The sequence below is a fragment of the Canis lupus genome, chromosome 1 (assembly GCF_011100685.1).
Source record: "Canis lupus familiaris isolate Mischka breed German Shepherd chromosome 1, alternate assembly UU_Cfam_GSD_1.0, whole genome shotgun sequence".
NCBI classification, from domain to species: domain Eukaryota; kingdom Metazoa; phylum Chordata; class Mammalia; order Carnivora; family Canidae; genus Canis; species Canis lupus.
The window spans coordinates 94,042,559-94,063,923 of NC_049222.1; the positions used below are offsets into that span (position 1 = coordinate 94,042,559).

Sequence of the window (21,365 nt, forward strand, 5' to 3'; positions counted from 1 at the left end):
CAGAATCAGTTTTAAATATGACCTCCTCTAATAAAACTCATCAGTTTAAATCCAGTTTGAAATGTTATTACCCCCTCCAGATACCAATAAGCAATTGTCATAGTAATTCATTTACTGAGAATTTATGTTACCCTGGATCTCTTATCCTATTGCCTGTTACTGATTTTGTTTATTTTGTTAATATTCCATATTTGTATTGTTTCCTCAGGTTGTAAGCTTCAGTTTTATGGTCCTTGTCCACAGGAAGCTTATAATCTCAGTATCTCTCACTGTGCTTTCTATATAGCAGTACATGATATTTACTCAGTTAATGAATTTTAACAAAGTCACTGCTTTCAGTGAAGCCTTCTTTGTATAGGAGGTGATACCTTACCATATCAGTATCACTTTCTTTTGTAACTTACTGTTTCTTCCTAACAGGCAAATGTTCTGAAAAAAACAAAAAAACAAAAAACAAAAAAAACTCTGCATGGGAATGGCTTGCCTTACAATGACAGAAATGGAAGGAACATCCGAATCTCCTATACATCAGAATGGTGATATTCCTGGAAATGCTAATTCTGTGAAGCAAATAGACCCACTCCTACAGGTGTATCTTTATCATTCTCTTGAGAAAGCTGAAGAAGAATATCTGAAGTTTCCAACTGGGGAGTATGTTGCAGAAGAAATTTGTGTTGCTGCTTCTAAAGCTTGTGGTAAATATTTTAAAAAATCTTATTTTCTCTTTGTTAATAGGTCATCACTTCAATTATGCTACTCTAATACAATGTACATGTGTAATGTATTTTTTATTTTTTAAAAATATGTATGTGGCAGTGTGCTTTCAAAGGAAGAGCTACCAGAGCTTGGAGAGGTGCTTTCTGCCTGGTGCTGCTTCACATTGAGGGCTCTGCTGGGGCCCTGCAGGCACTGAGCTCCTTGGTTGCTCTGGGTGCAGCTCTCTCAGTCCTTGGTGCAACAGCTGCCCCGCCAGAGGCTGCAGGCAGCAAACTTTGATGGAGTGTGTTGTTTCCAGCAGGGGAGAGTACACAGTTCCAGGGTGCATGGCTGCCTCCACCTAGATTTCTTTCTTTCTTTCTTTCTTTCTTTTCTTTCTTTTCTTTTCTTTCTTTTCTTTTCCTTCCTCCCTGCCTCCCTCCCTCCCTCCCTCCCTCCCTCCCTCCCTTCCTTCCTTCCTTTCTTTCTTAATTTTTAATTTATTTATGATAGTCACAGAGAGAGAGAGAGAGAGAGGCAGAGACATAGGCAGAGGGAGAAGCAGGCTCCATGCACCGGGAGCCCGACGTGGGATTCGATCCCGGGTCTCCAGGATCGCGCCCTGGGCCAAAGGCAGGCGCTAAACCGCTGCGCCACCCAGGGATCCCTCCACCTAGATTTCAAAGGATGGAGCCTCCCAAATCCATAGGGGCTAGGCAGCTGAGAGCCTTGGGGCCCACCTCTGGTAAAGCTACAAGGACGAAACATTTTGCCAGTGTGTCTTATAGGCAAGACCTCTGCCACAGTGGGCCTGGAAAACAGATAGATTGTCCTGTCATAGAGGATCATTCTTGAGCCTTGGGTCTGATGGAATTTGCCCTGTTGAGTTTTTAGACTTGCTTGGGACCTGTCAGTCCTTTTTTTCTGCTCTTTTGGAGTAGAAATGTCTATCTTATGCCTGTCCTACCATTGTATTTTGGAAGCATTTAACTTGTTCGATTTCACAGATTCACAGCTGGAATGGTTTGCTTCCAGATGAATGGTACCTTGAGTCTCACCCAAATATGATTTAGTTGCTATTCAGATGAATCTTTGAACTTCAGACTTTTGAATTGATGGCTGGAATGAGTTAGAATTTTGGGGGCTATTGGGATGGAGTGAAAAATATCTGAATTTTGGGGTTCCAAGGGCAAAAATTTTTATTTTTATTTATTTTTATTTTTTTAAAGATTTTATTTATTTATTTATGAGAGACACACAGAGAGAGGCAGAGAGAGAAGCAGGCTCCATGCAGGTAGCCCGATGTGGGACTCGATTCCAGGTCTCCAGGATCACGCCCTGGGCCAAAGGCAGGCACTTAACCACTGAGCCACCCAGGCGTCCCAAAATTTTTTATTTTTATTGTTAAGTCTTCACATCTACTTATCTTTATTCTCCAGTTTTTACTCTAGAAGTTATTTGGATTGCTTTTTCATAATTTCCATTTTCTCCTCATGTTCATGTTTTGCTCTGCCTTCTTTACAAAATGGAATATATTCTAGTACCTGATTTAACTTTCTTCATTGGTAATTCTATCATCTGTCATTTCTAGGTATCCTTCTACTGATTGATGTTTCTTCTGGTTATGGGTCATATTTTCCTGCTTTTTAAAATGCCTACAATTTTTTATTGGATGCTGGATATTGTAAATTTGTAATTTATAGTGTTATCTGCTGGATTTTGTTGTATTCTTTGAATAGTGATGGACTTTGTTCTGGCAGGTGGTTAGGTAATTGGTGGTTTACTTAGCTACTTTTGAGATCATCTTCTCCTTTTTATTCTTCCTTTTGTTAAATAATTCAGTATTTCTAGTATATTCACAGAGTTGTGCAACTCTCATGTCATTTTTCAGCACCACTGGAAAGAAACCTCTTATCCATTAGAATCATTTTCCATTTGTTCCTCAGCTCCCCTAACAACAAATCTACTTACATCTTTAAGAATTTACATTTTTGGAACATTTCATGTAAGTGAAATTATTCCATGTGTGTTTTTTGTGACAAGGAGTTGAATTCCTGAGTCATATGGTAACTGTGCTTAATCTTTTGTTCTTAACCTAACTACCAGAATATTTTCAGGGCATCTACATCCTTTTACATTTCCACCAGCAGTGTGTGAAGGTCCCAGTTTTTCTACATCCTGATCAACACTTGTTATTACCTTTTTGATAATAGACATACTAGTCGATGTAAAGTGGTATCTCTCGTGTATTTTTTTTGAAAAAGCTTTATTGATAAATGATTCACATATACATTTCATACTTTTAAAAAGTGTACATTTCAGTGGTTTTTACGATTACCAGTCAATTTTAGAACATTTTTTTACACCAAAAGAAACTGTGTGCTTATTGACTATCACTCTCAAACCCCCTCATCCCTCTCCAGCATTAGGCATGCCCTAATTTATGTTCTGTCTCAGTAAATTTGTCTGTCTAGATATTTCATGTAATAGGGATATATAATATGTGGCCTTTTGTTGCTAGCTTGTAATTCCCACGCCCCTTTGGAAATCTTTAGTAAAAGATGAAAGATTTATGTAATCTAAAGAGAAATGCTAGAGTATTCTTAAAATTTTTGTGAAGTTCATCCATATTTGTACCATCTATCAGTACTTAATTCTTTTATGGCTGAATAATTTGCTATTGTATGGATAATGCCACATATTGTTTAACCATTGATCAGTTGATGGACATTTTAACTGTTTCAGCCTTTGTCTATCATGCATAATGTTCCTGTGAACATTGTGTACAATGTGGACAGATGATTTCATTTGTGTATATACCCAGGGGTGGAGTTGTGGGTCAAATGGTAATTCTTTGTGAGAAACTAACCAGACTGTTTTCCAAAGAGGCTGGCTGCACCATTTTACATTCATACCAGTAGTGTGTCAGGGTTCTGATTATTCCACATCCCTAATAACACTTGTTATTATTATCCATTCAAATGGGTATAAAATGGTATCTTTTTTAGTTTTGAATTTTTCCCTCTGATTATCAATTCTTTTGAGTATCTTTGAACTGCTTATTGGCAATTTGTGTGTCTTCTTTGGAGAAATATCTGTTCCTGTCCTTGTCTACTTTTTAAATTTTCTGTTTGTTGTTGTTACTGAGTTGTTAATAATTGTATTTTCTAGATATGGATTTCTTACAAATATATGATTTGGAAATCTTTTCTCCCATTTTGTATTTTATCTTTTCACTTTCTGGATCTGCTAGTGTCCTTTGAAGAAAGATTTTTAATTTTGATGAAACCTCGTTTATTTTTGTTTTTGTGTCCTGAGAATCCTTTACCAAATCTTAGTTCATGAAAAATTGTCCTTGCAGTTTCTTCTAGGAGTTTTATGGTTTTAGTTTTGCTGCACTTTGAGTTCATTTTTGCAGCTGGTTTGAGGTATAAAGGTCCAGTGTCATTTTTAGCATGTGAATATCCCTGTGTTACTGACTTCTACTTTGTGTTACTGACTTCACCTACTTTGTGTAGTGTTTATAAGTAAGGTTCATCTCTGTTGTACCATGTACTTAGTACATTGTTCTTTTGTGACTGAATGATACTCAGCTAAATAGTATCAAATACATGATACAACAGGGATGAAACATAAATATTATATGAAGTGTAAAGAGCTAGTAACAAATGGATATCTACGTGCACATCCCTGCACCCTTTGATGAAGAGGCTATGATTTCCCCACTCACTAGTCTCAGAACCCTTGTGAAAGTATCATTTGGCCATAAATGAGTGGATTTGTTTCTGGATTTTCAGTTGTTTTTCATTGGTCTATATGTCTTAATGCCAGTACCATACTCTTTGTATCACTATAGCTGTGTTGTGAGTTTATGTAATCAGAAAGTGTTAGTTTTCCAACTCATTCTTTTTCAAGATTGTTGTATTTTGTTAAGTCTCCTTTATTAGATTTTGTGTTATAGTTTTTGTATTGTTCTTTTAGGGTTACCCTAGATATCACAGTGTATACTTTTGACTTATCACAGTCTTAAGCTAGTATGTTAAAATTTTCTAAACAATTCAAGAACTTGACAGAACTTTAATTCCATTTTCCTCTCTTCATTTTTGGTGTTATTGTTATCATATGTTTTACTTCTGTAGATATCATTAACCCCACAAGGCACTTATATTACTGTTGCTTTAAATAGTCATTATTGTTTATAATTACCCTTTTCCTTGTTCTTCATTTTTTCCTATACTTCATGCTTCCATTTGTCATGATTTTCCTTCAGCCTAAAGAACTCCTTTTAGTATCTCTGCATTGCAGACCTGCTGGTGACAGATACCTTCAGCTTTTATTTATCTGAAAATGTCTTTTCTTTTTACTTTCCTTTTTGAATATTACAGAGTATAGAATTCTTGGCAGGCTTTCTTTCCCTTTGATTCAGTGCTTTTAAGATGTCATATTCATTCTTTGACTTCAAGATTTTTGTTGAAAAGCTACCTATTAGTCTTTTACTCCTCCTTTGAAGGTAATATGTTTTTATGCTCTGGTTACTTTTAAGATTTTTCTTTCTGTCGTTCATCTGAAGCAGTTTGATTGTGGTGTACCTCTGTGTTATTTTGTTTGTCTTTATTTTGGTTCCAGCTCTTGGATCTTGCTGAATTTGTAGGTTAATGTCTGTTAGCTTGGCCATTCTTTCTTCAGTTACATGTAAATTAGATCTGATTAACATGTCTTAAATGCCTTTTATACTATCTTCAGTTCTTTCCATTCTGTTTTGTTTGTTTTTCTGTGCTTCAATTTGGGTATTTTTTTATTGACTTGTTTTGGTGTTAACCAATCCTATCTTCTATAGTATGTAGTATGCTGTGAAATCCATCTGTTGGTCCATGTTTTAGTACTATCTGGGAGGTTGTTAGAAATGCAGTATCTCAGGCCTCATCCCAGAATCAGTGAATAAGAAACTTTCTTATTCAACAAAACTATGCTTTTCAAACTTTTTAACAAAAACTCTGGAAGCCAAAAGACAGTCTCCATCCAGATTGTTATAATTATGAATGTTAAATTTTGAAAAATACTGATCTAGCTCATTCTAGCTCAGGGGAACAAAAAAAAAGCTATTTATATAGTTTATGACACCCAGTTAGGATATATTCTTGGGATCTTTACAGTTGAACCAACGTTATATGCCATATACTTTGCTAAGCATGTTATTTATATTATTGCATTTTATCTTTTCAAGGATAAAGTACTATGAACTCAGTTTTCTGTCCTTATTCTTTAGATGATGAAGTATAAACTTAGATTAAGTATCACAAGTTTACATAGCTAGTACATTTTATGAACTCTGCCTGCAATTACACAGAATAGCTAAATCCTTATGTGCTTTCAGTTTATGCATTGCCTCTTCAGAAGCCTTTACTGAAGTCTTTTTCCTTCATTTGACTCTCTTGATAAATTATTTTACCTCTGTTAAAACCAGAGCTGAATAGAAGTTAAAATGATGAAAATGGATTTTACTTAATAAACTATTGTAATAGGGAAGATATTCCAGTATAAAAGTGAGTTTGACTCTGAATACAGCCTGAACAGAGAGGGTTTTATAGCCAAGGAGAAAGATTGGCAGGAGCATTAGTGAATGGAATTACTAAGAGTAGACATCAAGGGATCCCTGGGTGGCTCAGTGGTTCAGCGCCTCCCTTTGGCCCAGGGCGTGATCCTGGAGTTCGGCGTGGAGCCTGCTTCTCCCTCTGCCTGTCTCTCTCTCTCTCTCTCTCTCTGTCTGTCATGAATAAATAATAAATAAAATCTTAAAAAAAAAAGTAGACATCAAAATCTGGGGGGATTCTGGGTGAACTACTCTAAAATTATTTTTGCTGTTGGCAGGCCAAAGTGATCAGATATTGTCTGGTCGATAACAAGGGTGAGGAGTTTGATTAGATGTCAAAGATGGGGAACTCATGCTAAATGGACTTAGCAGGATTCTTGCTAAAACTTGCGTCTACAAGGAAGAACATGTATGAGCCTTTTTGGGAAGGATTCAGAAGAGCCTTGCTAAAATTTGATCAAGCAAAGAATCTTTTTCATCTCTTTTTCATGGTCTTTACTTTTTTTCCTATGGTTTACTATCATTGCACATACCCTTTTGAATTGTAATTCCCCAGTGGCATCTCTGAGTCATCTGCTACAATTGTGAGATCCTTAAAGTTGGGCACTATTTTTATTTTTGTATTTCTTGTACTCTTATTGGGCTTATAATAGTATAGGGACTGTTAATATTAGTGAAATGATGACTGTTCTTGCTCTAGAATGATACATAACTGAATCACAGTTATGATAGTGACTTGGAAAAGAAGAAGCACATTAAGCTTCTTCTTAAAAGAAGAAGCTTTTAACAAATGTAAGTAAAAATAATTTGGATTTAGTGTGTAGGGAAAGAAAGATTTAAAAATGACTGACGTTTCTGTTGGTCCTATTTTTTCAATGTAATGTATATCTCAAATACAATGTCATTGCTTTTTCATCCTTTCTAAGACAACCCAATTAACATGAACTAAGAAAAATAAGTATTAATATCTAATGGCCATTTTGGAATAAGATATCATTGTGACTAAACATGACTATATAAGCACTTTATTTGTTTGCAGGGCTGACTTAACCATTTTTCTTTTGGTGTGTATCCCTCTTTTCTGACTTTTTTGTACCAATTTTTATAGGTACATTCATTTTCCTATTTTGATACCTGTAATTAAGGTATGAAATCCAATTTGAAGAAATCATTATTCATCATTTAAAAACATTGTGATGATTCATCAGTATAAATTCACTTTTCCTGCTTTGTATGATTATGCTGTTGTTTGAAAATCATGACATTGTCTAATTAAAAAAAATCCTTATCCTTGTATGCTAAGAATAATGGTTCCATATACAGTTTCATTTGAATAGTTACATTTAAACTAAATGCTACTTTTTTGCTAAAATTCTTTTCCCAGTATTTTCTCTTCCCCAGGTTATCTCATATCAGATCTATTATGGCCCTTTCCTGGGCATTTTCATCTCCCACTGTCTCTTATATACCTAGCACACTGATTGTGTGAAGCATTTCGTGGATAGAGGAGAGGTGGTAGATGGATAAAAGGAGTACTGCATGTACGGCACTGAGACATGAGATTACCATGCTACTTGATTGGATGATGTTATTCAGATTTTTAAGTTTAAAGCATTTTTTAAGTGCATAAATAGCCTAGATCAAAATAATTCTCAGATAAAATAACTATTTCTCAAGTTATTTGAATGGCAGGCATTATTTCCTGTCAAGGTTATTTTAAAATTCAGAGATTGACAAACCATCATTCTCTATAGTTTCAAGGTGATATACATAATGGACTCTGATTTTGGTATTGATAGTATCTTTTTTTTCTTTTTCTTTTTTGACAGGACTTACCATTTTTATTTAGTGAATTCTTTCTTGAAGGTTTTCCCTGTTCTACTCTTAATCTTCCTTTTCCCTCTTTGTCCCATCCTAGTAGTTGTGGCAGTAATCTCTTGTCTGTCCTTTATGGTTTTTTCCATGATCATAAAAACATAGATGGAAACATAGTCCCCCTCCCTCCTATACACACAGTCATTAGGATTTTGAGGTTATTATTTTATAAAATGGAATCATATTGTATGCTTCTTGTCTTTTTTTTTTTTAAGATTTTATTTATTTATTCATGAGACACAGAGAGAGAGAGAGGCAAAGACACAGGCAGAGGGAGAAGCAGGCTCCATGCAGGGAGCCCTACACAGTACTCAATCCCGGGCCTCCAGGACCACATCCTGGGCGGAAGGCACTGCTCAACTGCTGAGCCACCTGGGCTGCCTGCTTCTTGTCTTTATCATGAAAATATACATTGTGAAAATTCTATTCAAGCCACCTACTTTTGCACTAATTGTTTTTATTGAGTTTCCTCATATTCCACTCCATGGATTGTACTAGCATAATTTTTTCATATTTTCTACATTTTCTTACTAATAATCTGTACATTTTCTTACTACTATACTGTACTTTTAGGAGTACATTGCTGAGTTAAAAGGTTGACATTTCTAGCAATTATGTAATAGTTCGTTTTCACTACCATTTAATCAGCCCTAGATGTTATCCCTCTTATTTTTGTTGGCTGAATAGTATAAAGTGATATCACTTAATTTTAATTTGCATTTTCTTCAATACTAGCTATTACCATCCCTTCACATATTTATTATTATTCATTTATTGGTCTGTTGTGAATAACTGTTGTCCATTTTTGCCATTTTCACTTTTATTTATTTATTCATGAGAAACACAGAGACAGAGGCAGAGATAGGTGGAGGGAGAAGCAGGCTCCCTCCTGGGAGCCTGATATTTGGGATTTGATCCTAGGATCCTGGGATCATGACCTCAGCCAAAGGCGGATGCTTAACCCACTGAGCCACCCCAGTGTCCCCAAAAAATTGCATTTAAAAAAATCTGCTTAAAAGAGTTCCAGCAATCATATTTTAAAATACAGGGAAAAAAGATTTAATTAAAAATTCAGTAGGAAGACACGTTGAACCAAAAGATGTCAATTGCTATTGCATTTGTGCTGATTAAGAGTTGTTATTTCAACATCATTATAAATTATGGATGTTAAATAAATGTACTTGTTACTGTCTGTAATCATTTTTTTTCTACTTCTTTCCTAGGAATCACACCTGTGTATCATAGTATGTTTGCTTTAATGAGTGAAACAGAAAGGATCTGGTATCCACCCAACCACGTCTTCCATATTGATGAATCAACCAAGCACAATGTACTCTACAGAATAAGGTACTTTCTCCAATAAAGTGGTGAAAAAGCAAAGTGAGAGAAATTATCTCAAACATATTTTTAAGTTGCAAGGTACTTAATAATAGAAACCAAACTTCATTTAAGACATTTTGTCCACCAGAGGAAGTGTTTTTACATGTTTTTTCACTAGGATACTCTTAGCTTTTCTGGTGGGATGCTACTTAACCACTTATGATTATAATTAAATTTAAAAATGATGAGAATGGCCTCTACTGACTGACAAAATCCTAAATGTTTGGAATATTTTTAGTTTCCCAGGAAATTCAGTGTTTTGTGCATTAAAATGTAATCTAACATCTCTCTCTCTTTTTTTAGTTTCATACGTAGTTTTCAGTAATTCATCAGTTGCATATAATACCCAGTGCTCATCACATCTCTTTTTAATAATTTTTTTAGAGTTAAAGTAAAAGAAATGATTTTGTCAGTATTTATTCACAGCCTCAAATTATTAGTTAATTTCACAGTTTATGCAAATATGTAATACCAATTTAGAGAAATCCAGTGGAACTCTTCCATTAAAAAAGATTAAATAAAGAAATGTTTGATCTGTGGCTCTTATGAAATAGATTCATTACATGCAGTCAGTGTTGCATAGTGAAAAATAAACACATGGACTCATTCATGATCTTAAAAAGGAAAGAAAAGGAAGCCTTAAAAAACTAAGACTCAGGAGAAACATCCTTATATCATAAAGGGTAGTTACCAAAAGCAGGTAGTAAATAATATTCTCAAATGGTAAGATGTTAGCAGCAATCTCTGTAAAATAAAAAGAGATAGAAAACAAAGATAGCAACCACCACTGCTTCCATTTAGGATTTTAGTGGAGTAAATCCTGTCTTACTGTATTTCTGAATACAGTAAGACAAGAAAAATAAATATTTAATAGTTGAATACAAAGAAACAAAGTCATTATTTGAGATGGTATGATTATTAACTTAGAAAATGTAAATAAATTTATTGGCATCAATAATAAGCATTCAGCAGAGTGTTTACAGCAATAGTCCTTTGCTGTAAAAGGCCAGTAGTAAATATTTTAGGCTATATTATCTCTGTTTTAACTATTCATCTCTGTTATTATATTGTGAAAGCCACCATAAATAATAAGCAAATGAATGGGCATGACTGTATTCCAGTAAAACTTTATTTATAAAAACTTAGAGTGGACCAGAATGGGGCTCTGAGGCAGTTTGCTGACCTCTTCTCACGAATTAAAAATTGTTTGTCTTCTCAAATTCATGAATTTCTCCTATTCTCAAATCAAGTACACATAGATTCATAGCTACATATAATCAAAAGTTCCAAGGAAAGTCTAATCAGAAACCATTCAAAAGAAGATTTTATATAATTAAAAAAAATACCACGTGCCTGTTGTTTAGAGGGTATTCTTCATTTTATTACATTTGTAGGGGTTATATCAAAACCACATAAGAGAGCAGTAATTACAAAACTGTGGAAGGGCTTATGATCTATGAAGATATTGTTTGTATGACACTAATAGAACAAAGGAAATGAAAGTTTTGTGTATTACTGAAATTAAGTTGCTTGTTACTGATATTTTTTAAGTTGAAATGTCAATTGTAGTCCTCTGGGAAACTCCTAAGAAAATAACTCAAAAATACAAGTGAAAGAAACAATATGAAACTTAATACACTAGAAAGTATCTATTTAATAAAAAAGATCTTAGTAGTGGAGAAGTGGATGAACGAAAAAAGACAGAAGCCATACAGAAAACAAATAGCAAAATGATGGACATAAGTATTACCTTAACAGTAATTGTCTTAATGGTAAATGGACTAAATACTGATATAGTGTCAGAGATTAGAGGAATAGATTAATCTAATAGATTAGAGGAATAGAGACAACATAAGCTACATGTTGTCTCTAAGAGGCACACTTTAAGTTAAAAGACACAAGGTAAGCTGAAAGTCAAGGATTGAAAAAGAACACCCTCAGTAACCACAGGGGAGCTGAAGCAACTATATTAATATCAGACAAGATTGACGGGAAAGATATAATTATTACTAGAAACAAAGAAGGGACATTTTATAATGATAAAAGAGTTAATGAGTCTGGAAAACATAATAATTGTTATAAATTAAATTTGATGACAGAGCTCCAAAATTCATTAAGCCAACAACTGACAGCATTGAAAGGGAAAAGAGACAATTCCACAATAATAGTTGGAGACTTCAATACATGACTTTCATTAATGGATAGGACAACTAGACTAAATTCAGCAAGATAAAGACTTAAAGAACACTATAAACCGGCTACACATGCTTATACAGAGCACTCCACTCAGCAACAACACAATCACATTCTTCTCCAAGTGCACATGGCACATTCTCCAGGATAGACCACACGTTAGTCTACCAAATGAGTCTCAATAAATTTCAAAAGATTGGAATCATACAGAGTATGTTCCAATCATTAGAAATCATTAACAGAAGGAAAATTGGGAAATTCACTAATATGTGATAGTTAACACAATTTTTTAAAAAATATTTTTTGAAATAGATGTACTTGGTTTTTTTTTTTAATTTTTATTTATTTATAATAGTCACAGAAAGAGAGAGAGAGAGAGGCAGAGACACAGGCAGAGGGAGAAGCAGGCTCCATGCACTGGGAGCCCGACGTGGGATTCGATCCCAGGTCTCCAGGATCATGCCCTGGGCCAAAGGCAGGCGCCAAACCGCTGTGCCACCCAGGGATCCCAGTTAACACAATTTTAAATAACCACTTGGTCAAAGAAAAAATCACAAGGGAAAATAGAAAATACTTTGATACGACTAAAAATGAACATATCAACTTAAAGTATGCAGTTTAAACAGTAATTAGATGAGAATTCATAGCTATGCACACCTATATTAAAAAGGAAAAAGTTCTCAAATCAAGAGTATTCTACCTTAACAAAGTAGAAGAAAAGTAAGTAAAACTCAGAGCCAGGCAAAGGAAGGAAATAATAAAGATCAGAGTAGAAATACATGAAAAAGAGAAAGGAAAAGAACAGAAAATCAAGGAATGAAAAGTTGGTTCTTTGAAAAGATAAACACTATTGATAAGTCTTTAGCTAAATTGATCAAGATAAAAAGAAGCTTAAATTACTAAAATCAGGAAGAGAGAACATCAATCACTGGGACATTACAGAAATAAAGATTATAGGGAACAACTGAGTGATAACAGAATTACCTAACCAACATGAAGTGAACAAATGCCTAAAAAGACCAAGGTATGGGAACTGCTAAAAGAAGAAACAAAGTCTGTAGGACCTCCCGCAAGTATAGACATTGAATTAATAAAAAAAAAAAAAATTCCCCACAAAGAAAAGCCTAGGCCCAAGTGGCTTCAGTGGTAAATTCTATCAAACTTTTAAAGAAAAATTGGTAACAATTATTCAGAAAAAATGAACACTTCCTAACTCATTCTGTGAGTTCAGTGTTACCCTAATACCAAATCCAGGCAGACATCCAGAAGAAATGAAAAGTACAGGTCAGGTCAGTATCCCTTATGGAAACAGGTATAAAAGTCTTCAAAATACTAGCAAACCAAATCCAGCAACATATAAAAAAGATTAAATACCATTGACCAGGTAGGATTTGTTCTAAGAAATACAAAGTTGCTTTAACATCCCCAAATCAATCACTATAATGCACCATATCAGTTAAATAAAGGGCCAAAATGATCATCTCAATAGACATAGAAAAAAATTCGACACAATCCAACACCCTATTATGATAAAAATACTCAAAACAATCAAAATGGAAAGGAACTTCCTCAGTTTCGTAAGGTACTTCTACCAAAAAAAAAAAAAAAAACCCAAAGCTAACATTATCCATGATGGTGAAAGACTGTTTTCTCCCAGGGATCAGGAACATTTGTTCTCTTTCTCTCTCTCTCAAATAAATCTTTAAAAAAATTCTAAGGAATAAATAAACTATTAGAATTAAATAAATGAGCTCAGTCATTTGCAGGACAGAAGATCAATACACTAGCAGTATACAATGCAAATGTGAAATTAAGAAAACAATTCCATTAACAATAGCATTTAAAGAAGTACTTAGAAATGAGCCTCAAAAAAGAAGTGCAGAACCTTTGCTTTTGGGAAATGTAAGATATCGAAAGAATTTAAAGAACCACTTACCTAATGGAAAGATAACTCATGTTTATGGATCAGAAGACTTAATATTGTTAAATGGAAATACTTCTCACATTGATCTGTGTTCAGTACAGTCTCCATTGATATCCTAATGGTCTTTACTGCAGAAATTTACAAGTTAGTGGTAAAATTTGTTTAAAAATCAGAGGGACTTGAAATAGTCAAAACAGTCTTGAAAAAGAAGAAGTTTGGGGGGATCCCTGGGTGGCTCAGCGGTTTGGCGTCTGCCTTTGACCCAGGGCGCGATCCTGGAGTCCCGGGATCGAGTACTGCATCGGGTTCCCGGGATGGAGCCTTCTTCTCCCTCCTCCTGTGTCTCTGCCTCTCTCTCTCTCTCTTTCTCTCTCTCTCTCTGTTTATCACAAATAAATAAGTAAATAAATCTTTATTATTTTTTTTTAGATTTTATTTATTCATGACAGACAGAGAGAGAGAGAGAGAGAGAGAGAGGGAGGCAGAGACACAGGCAGAGGGAGAAGCAGGCTCCACGCAGAGAGCCCGACGTGGGACTCGATCCCAGGTCTCCAGGATCAGGCCCTGGGCTGAAGGCGGCGCTAAACCGCTGCGCCACCGGGGCTTCCCGTAAATAAATCTTAAAAAAAAAAAAAAAAAGTTTGGAAGATTTATACTTCCTAATATCAAAACTTACTCCACAGTTATAGTAATCAAGGCAGTGTGGTACTGGCTTACAGATAGGTACATAGGTTACTAGAATAGAACTAAGAGTACAAAAATAATCCCTGATATTATGGTGATTGATATTTGACAGGAGTGCTAAGACAGTTCATGGGGAGGAGTGTTTTTTTCAACAAATGCTGCTGGGACAACTGAATATCCACAGTATGGTCATGAAGTTAGATCACTAACTCACACTATATATAAAACATTTACTTAAAATGAATCATAGATCTAAATATAAGAGCTGGAACTGTAAAACTTTTTTTTTTCCAAACTTTTTATTTTATTTTATTTTTTAACAATAAATTTATTTTTTATTGGTGTTCAATTTACCAACATACAGAATAACACCCAGTGCTCATCCCGTCAGGTGCCCCCCTCAGTGCCCATCACCCATTCACCCCTAGCCCCCGCCCTCCTCCCCTTCCATCACCCCTAGTTCGTTTCCCAGAGTTAGGAGTCTTCCATGTTCTGTCTCCGTTTCTGATATTTCCCACACATTTCTTCTCCCTTCCCTTATATTCTCTTTCACTATTATTTATATTCCCCAAATGAATGAGAACATACAATGTTTGTCCTTCTCCGATTGACTTACTTCACTCAGCATAATACCCTCCAGTTCCATCCACGTTGAAGCAAATGGTGGGTATTTGTCGTTTCTTTTTTTTTTTTAATTTAATTTTTTTTATTTTTTTATTTTTTTGCATTTGTCGTTTCTAATGGCTGAGTAATATTCCATTGTATACATAAACCACATCTTCTTTATCCATTCATCTTTCGATGGACACCGAGGCTCCTTCCACAGTTTGGCTATTGTGGACATTGCTGCTATAAACATCGAGGTGCAGGTGTCCCGGCGTTTCATTGCATCTGAATCTTTGGGGTAAATTCCCAACAGTGCAATTGGTGGGTCGTAGGGCAGGTCTATTTTTAACTCTTTGAGGAACCTCCACACAGTTTTCCAGAGTGGCTGCACCAGTTCACATTCCCACCAACAGTGTAAGAGGGTTCCCTTTTCTCCGCATCCTCTCCAACATTTGTGGTTTCCTGCCTTGTTAATTTTCCCCATTCTCACTGGTGTGAGGTGGTATCTCATTGTGGTTTTGATTTGTATTTCCCTAATGGCAAGTGATGTGGAGCATTTTCTCATGTGCATGTTGGCCATGTCTATGTCTTCCTCTGTGAGATTTCTCTTCATGTCTTTTGCCCATTTCATGATTGGGTTGTTTGTTTCTTTGGTGTTGAGTTTAATAAGTTCTTTATAGATCTTGGAAACTAGCCCTTTATCTGATATGTCATTTGCAAATATCTTCTCCCATTCTGTAGGTTGTCTTTTAGTTTTGTTGACTGTATCCTTGAACTGTAAAACTCTTAGAAGACAATACAGGAGTACATCTTTGTACACTTAGGAGTAGCCAGTGGCTTCTTCAGTATGGTACCAAAAGCTCAGGTGACACAAGAAAAATAGATTAATTTGGATTCATCAAAATATATGTTTGTGCATCAAAGAATGGTGTTGAGTATGTGAAAAGACAGCCCACAGAATAGAAGAAAATGTTTGTAATCCTATTTTTTTAAGGATTTTATTTATTTATTTATGAGAGACAGAGAAGCAGAGATATAGGGAGAGAGAGAAGCAGGCTCCTTGCAGGGAGCCTGATGTGGGACTCGATCCTGGGACTCCAGGATCACGTCCTGGGCTGAAGGCAGGCACTCAACCACCAAGCCACCCAGGCATCTCATGTAATCCTATTTGATAAAGGTTTTATTTTTTATTTTATTTTATTTTTTTAAAATATTTTATTTATTCATGAGAGACACAGAGAGAGAGAGGCAGAGACACAGGCAGCGGGAGAAGCAGGCTCCATGAAGGGAGCCTGATGTGGGACTCGATCCCGGGTCTCCAGTATCACAGCCTGGGTGGAAGGCAGGTGCTCAACTGCTGAGCCACCCAGGCATCCCCAATAAAGGTTTTATATCTGGAATACATGAAGAGCTATTGTTTAATAGTATAATGAAAGATTACCCAATGAAAGTATGGGCAAAGGATTCAAATAGCATTTTTCTAAATAAGACCTACAAATAGCCAGTAAGCACATGGAAAGATGCTCAACATTTCCCTTCTTTAGAGGAATGTAAATTAGAAACAACAGGACACCAATTCCCCCATTAGATTCCAAAGGTATAAAAGATGGACAATGCCAAGTTTTTATGAATTTGGCAAATTACCACTTACTAAGTAGAGCACAAGGTGCTAGATAGTGAGCCATGCTTCGGTGACAGAGCACAAGAGAAACCAAAGTAGAAAAGTTATTACTCATGGGTCCTAGAGGAAGTACCCTGTAAGCCTCCACAAGGCATATGGGGAGATCAAGGCAGAGTAGAGAGAGACACAAGACCCAAGGCACATGCCTTTATTAGGGTTTGTGGGTAGAGTGTTTGGAGTTCCAGATTCAGTTCAAGCCAACAGAGCTGGTCTTTGATAAGCCACCTGGGAGTCTTATTGAGGGGCTTTAGTAAGAGTTTTATTGAGGGGCTGCTGCTTCAGCTCTGACACAGAGGAGACTTGATCACAATGGTATTGGGGAAGTTGTATCAGAAACTTACATTTGTGGGGCTCCTGGGTGGCTCAGTGGTAGAGCATCTGCATTTGGTTCAGGTCATGATCCAGGGTCCTGGGATCGAATCCCACATCGGGCTCCCTGCTGTGAGCCTGCTTCTGCCTCTGTCTGTGTCTCTGCCTCTCTGTCTCTTGTGTCTCTCATGAATAAATAAAATCTTAAAAAAATAATAAAAAAAAACTTACTTTGCTTGTGACTCAATGGGCTATTGTTGTTATGTAGGGTATGCACTTGCCTGAGGGGGCTAGTGTCAGTTTAAGGTCACTGCAGGCCACTTGGCTACACAAAATAGATGCCAAGGCGACAATACCAAAGACTAACTTAGCTGAACTCTCCACATGTGTTGGCAAGATTATGAACTATTGAGCTGCTCATATGTTGCTGTTAGAGATGTAAACTAGTACAACCACATTTATTTATTTATTTATTTATTTATTTAGCCACTTTTTAAAACACTTTGGGTGTTCCTCAAAAAGGTAAACATAGTATTAATATATGATCCAGCAATTTCACTCCTAAGTGTATATGCAAGGGAAATGAAAACATACACATACACACCCCCTTTTACACAATGTTCTTAGCAGCATTATCTACAATAGCAAAAAGATGGAAACAACCGAAATGCCCATAAAGTGATGAAGAAGCAAAATGTGGTTTATTCCATACAAGGGAATATTAACTGGCCAATAAAAAGGAATGAGTTGCTAATACTTGTTATAAATGTGGATAGTCCTTAAAAATAAGGACTAAGCAGTGAAAGAAGGTAGAAAAGGCCACATGTTAACATGATTCCATTTTTTTGTTTTAAAGATTTTATTTATTCATGACACAGAGAGAAGGAGAGGCAGAGACACAGGTAGAGGGAGAAGCAGGCTCCATGCAGGTAGCCTGACGTGGGACTTGATCCCAGGTCTTCAGGATCATGCCCTGGGCTGAAGAAGGCGCTGAACTGCTGAGCCCCCCGGGCTGCCCTGATTCCGTTTATATAAAATGTTCAGAACAAGCAAATTTATAGAAACAGACTAGTGATCATTTAGGGCTAGGGAGTAGGTGGGGTGATTTTGGTGTGACTACTAATAGGTGTGGAGTTTTATTTAGTGGGAATGAAAATGTTATAAAATTAGATTGTGGGGATGTGTGTACAGGGCTATGAATACAGTAAAAAACTGAATTGTATATAAATGGGTGAACTTGAGGGTATGGGTGAATTATATCTCAATAAATATAAATAAAGCTATATATAATATTTTTTGTTTCTTTGAAGGACAAGTTTTTAACCTGTTCATTCATTCATTCATTCATTCATTCATTCATTCATTCATTCATTTAGTTGATGTATTAGCTGTAGATAGACAACACAGTGATTTGACAATTATATCCATTAAAAAATGCTCACCATGGTAAGCGTAGTTGCTATCTGTCACCATACAAAGTTATTAAAATATTATTGACTGTATTTCTGACATCGTACTTTTCAATCTTGTGACTTACCTATTTTATAACTGGAAATTTATACCTCTTAATCCCCTTCACCTGTTTTACCTTTTCTCCCTCTCCACAATAACTACCAGATTTTTTTTTTTTTTAAAGATTTTATTTATTTATTCATGAGAGACACACACAGAGAGAGGGGCAGAGACACAGACAGAGGGAGAAGCAGGCTCCATGCAGGGAGCCCGACGTGGGACTCGATCCCGGGTCTCCAGGATCATGCCCTGGGCCGAAGGCAGGCGCCAAACTGCTGAGCCACCCAGGCGTCCCAACTACCAGATTTTTATTGTTTTTATTAGTCTCTTCCTTTTAATTTTTTTGTTGATTTTTTTTTTTTGCTTTTTATGTTCTGCATATAAGTGAAATATGATTATTAGTCTTTCTTTGACTTATTTCAGTGAGCGTAATACCCTTTAGGTCTACCCTTGTTGTGAATGGCAACATTTTATTTTTTATAGCTGAGTAATACTCCATTGTATTTATACACCACACCTTCTTTATCTGTTCATCTGTTGATGGATACCTAGGCCGCTTCCTTTTCTCCACTTTTGTAAATTATGCTTCAGTAAGCCTGGGAGTGTCTGTATCATTTCAAATTGGTGTTTTCATTTTCTTCAGATAAATACCCAGTAGTAGAATTTTGGGTTGTATAGTAATTCTATTTTTAGTGTTTTGAGAACCTCCATACTGTTTTTCAAAGTGGCTGTGTCAATTTACAATCCTCCCAATAGCACATGGAGGGGTCTCTTTTTTCCACATCTTTGCCGGCTCTTGTTATTTCTTGACTTTTTGATACAAGCCATTGTTTAGTATGAAGTGATATTTCTTTTTTTTTTTTTTTTTAATTTTTATTTATTTATGATAGTCACAGAGAGAGAGAGAGAGAGAGGCAGAGACATAGGCAGAGGGAGAAGCAGGCTCCATGCACCGGGAGCCCGATGTGGGATTTGATCCCGGGTCTCCAGGATCGCGCCCTGGGCCAAAGGCAGGCGCCAAACCACTGCGCCACCCAGGGATCCCCTGAAGTGATATTTCATTGTGGTAACCTCCATTTCTTAAAAGAAGCAACAATTACTTGTTTTCACACCAAATTAGTATTTTCAAATTCCCCTACTGATATTACTGAATTAATATTTTAAAAACTTTTGTTAATATTTTATTTTTCTATTTTTGTTTCCTAGTATTATTTCTGCATTCTGCCCATAGAAGCAGGCAGCATATTGATTTTACACTTAGGTTTCTTGAATTCTGTCTATATTTTTATCATGGTCTTATCCAGATTTTCTTCTGTCCCCAACTCATATTTAACACTGTTATTAGCTGTGTTTTCTGATTATGGGATGACACCTTTCAGTATGCTGGAAGTGGTTGTATGTACACGGTATGTTTATATTTGAACTATTTGGAGGCTGACTGAATGTTTTGTCTCATAGATTTTACTTCCCTTACTGGTATTGTAACGGCAGCAACAGAACCTATCGGCACGGAATATCTCGAGGTGCTGAAGCTCCTCTTCTTGACGACTTTGTCATGGCTTATCTTTTTGCTCAGGTATAATTATCTTGTATATATGTTAAATGATAAGAATCTTGCTGTGTAGTGTAGCTCATCAGAAAAAAATCTTCATAAATGGGAAAATTGATGGTCTCTCTTATGTAGTAGGCCAGGAAAGGTGTAATAAATTTGAGTCTTTTGATCACTAATTTTTAATCCCATAATTGATAACTAACATAATTTATTTTATAAAGGTTCCCTTAATTTGCCCTTTTGAATTTTTACCTTTTTGGTCGTTTAGAACATTTTAAGGATTTCACAAAGTTTAGATTGAGTTATACAACTTGATTTATGTACATATAAGTACCTGAAATATAAGACAGTAAAATTTCCTCAGAGAATTTTTTTTTCATTCCTGAACAATTTCAGACATAAATAGTGGGTGGTAAAATGTAAAGTAAGTAGGAAACTAAATAAAAAGTGAGTTATAGTAGTTTGTTTAGCTCCTCATAGGAGGATGGCTAGATTTTGTTCCTTGGTCTGAGAGCTGTGTTCCAGTTGTTTGTTAATTAATTCTGTTATATTAAATTTTTTTTTTTTTAATTTTTATTTATTTATGATAGTCACAGAGAGAGAGAGAGAGAGTGGCAGAGACATAGGCAGAGGGAGAAGCAGGCTCCATGCACCGGGAGCCCGACGTGGGACTCGATCCCGGGTCTCCAGGATCGCGCCCTGGGCCAAAGGCAGGCACTAAACCACTGCGCCACCCAGGGATCCCCATATTAAATTTTTAGTGTATTTGAAGACTTTGTAATATTTTCCTGTTACCTTAATTGAAACAGTCATTGCAATATTCTGTCATTAAATAACTTTTGTTTTTATATACCACAAGACTGAGGAGTAGAAATGAAAGAAAGAAAAAAGATATTAGTGCTTTTGGGGTAAAGGTATGCTCTCCTTATTCGCAGGCTGTCAGATTAATGAATTTGAATCAGATTTCCTAACATCATAGGAAATTACCCTACAGATCCTCATGGCTCGTGTTTCTAAGATGTCTAGGAAAGCTGGTTCAGTTTGTGAGCAACACATTGAAAAATATTCCGCTTTTGGGGTATGAGAACAAGTAACTTTTTTTTTAATTCTGGTAAAACACACTTAATAAAAGTTACCATTTTAACCATTTTTAAGTGAACAGATTATAGCATTAAAGTATATTCACATTGTTGTACAACCGTCACCATAATTCATCTTTAGAACATTTTTCATCTTTCTAGACTGAAACTTCATACCTATTAAACAGTAACTCCTTATCCCCTTCTGGCCCTTGGCAGCCATCTTTCTACTTTCTGTCTGTGAGTTTGCTGTTTTGGGTCTCTCACATAAATGGTACTATACA

General features: G+C 35.8%; 1 protein-coding gene across 4 annotated transcripts in view; it reads left to right on the forward strand.

Annotated features, from left to right (window-relative positions):
• JAK2 (Janus kinase 2) overlaps positions 1–21,365 on the forward strand; it is a 114,310-nt gene that overhangs the window by 45,905 nt on the left and 47,040 nt on the right. For 2 of the 4 annotated variants that reach the window (XM_038527259.1, XM_038527260.1), the window contains 3 exons: positions 421–695; positions 9,385–9,508; positions 19,909–20,026. In XM_038527259.1, the coding sequence (XP_038383187.1) occupies positions 470–695; positions 9,385–9,508; positions 19,909–20,026 (468 nt within the window). In that variant the 5' untranslated portion in view covers positions 421–469. The remainder of the gene's footprint in view (positions 1–420; positions 696–9,384; positions 9,509–19,908; positions 20,027–21,365) is intronic. The other 2 variants (XM_038527261.1, XM_038527262.1) reach the window with 1 other exon arrangement.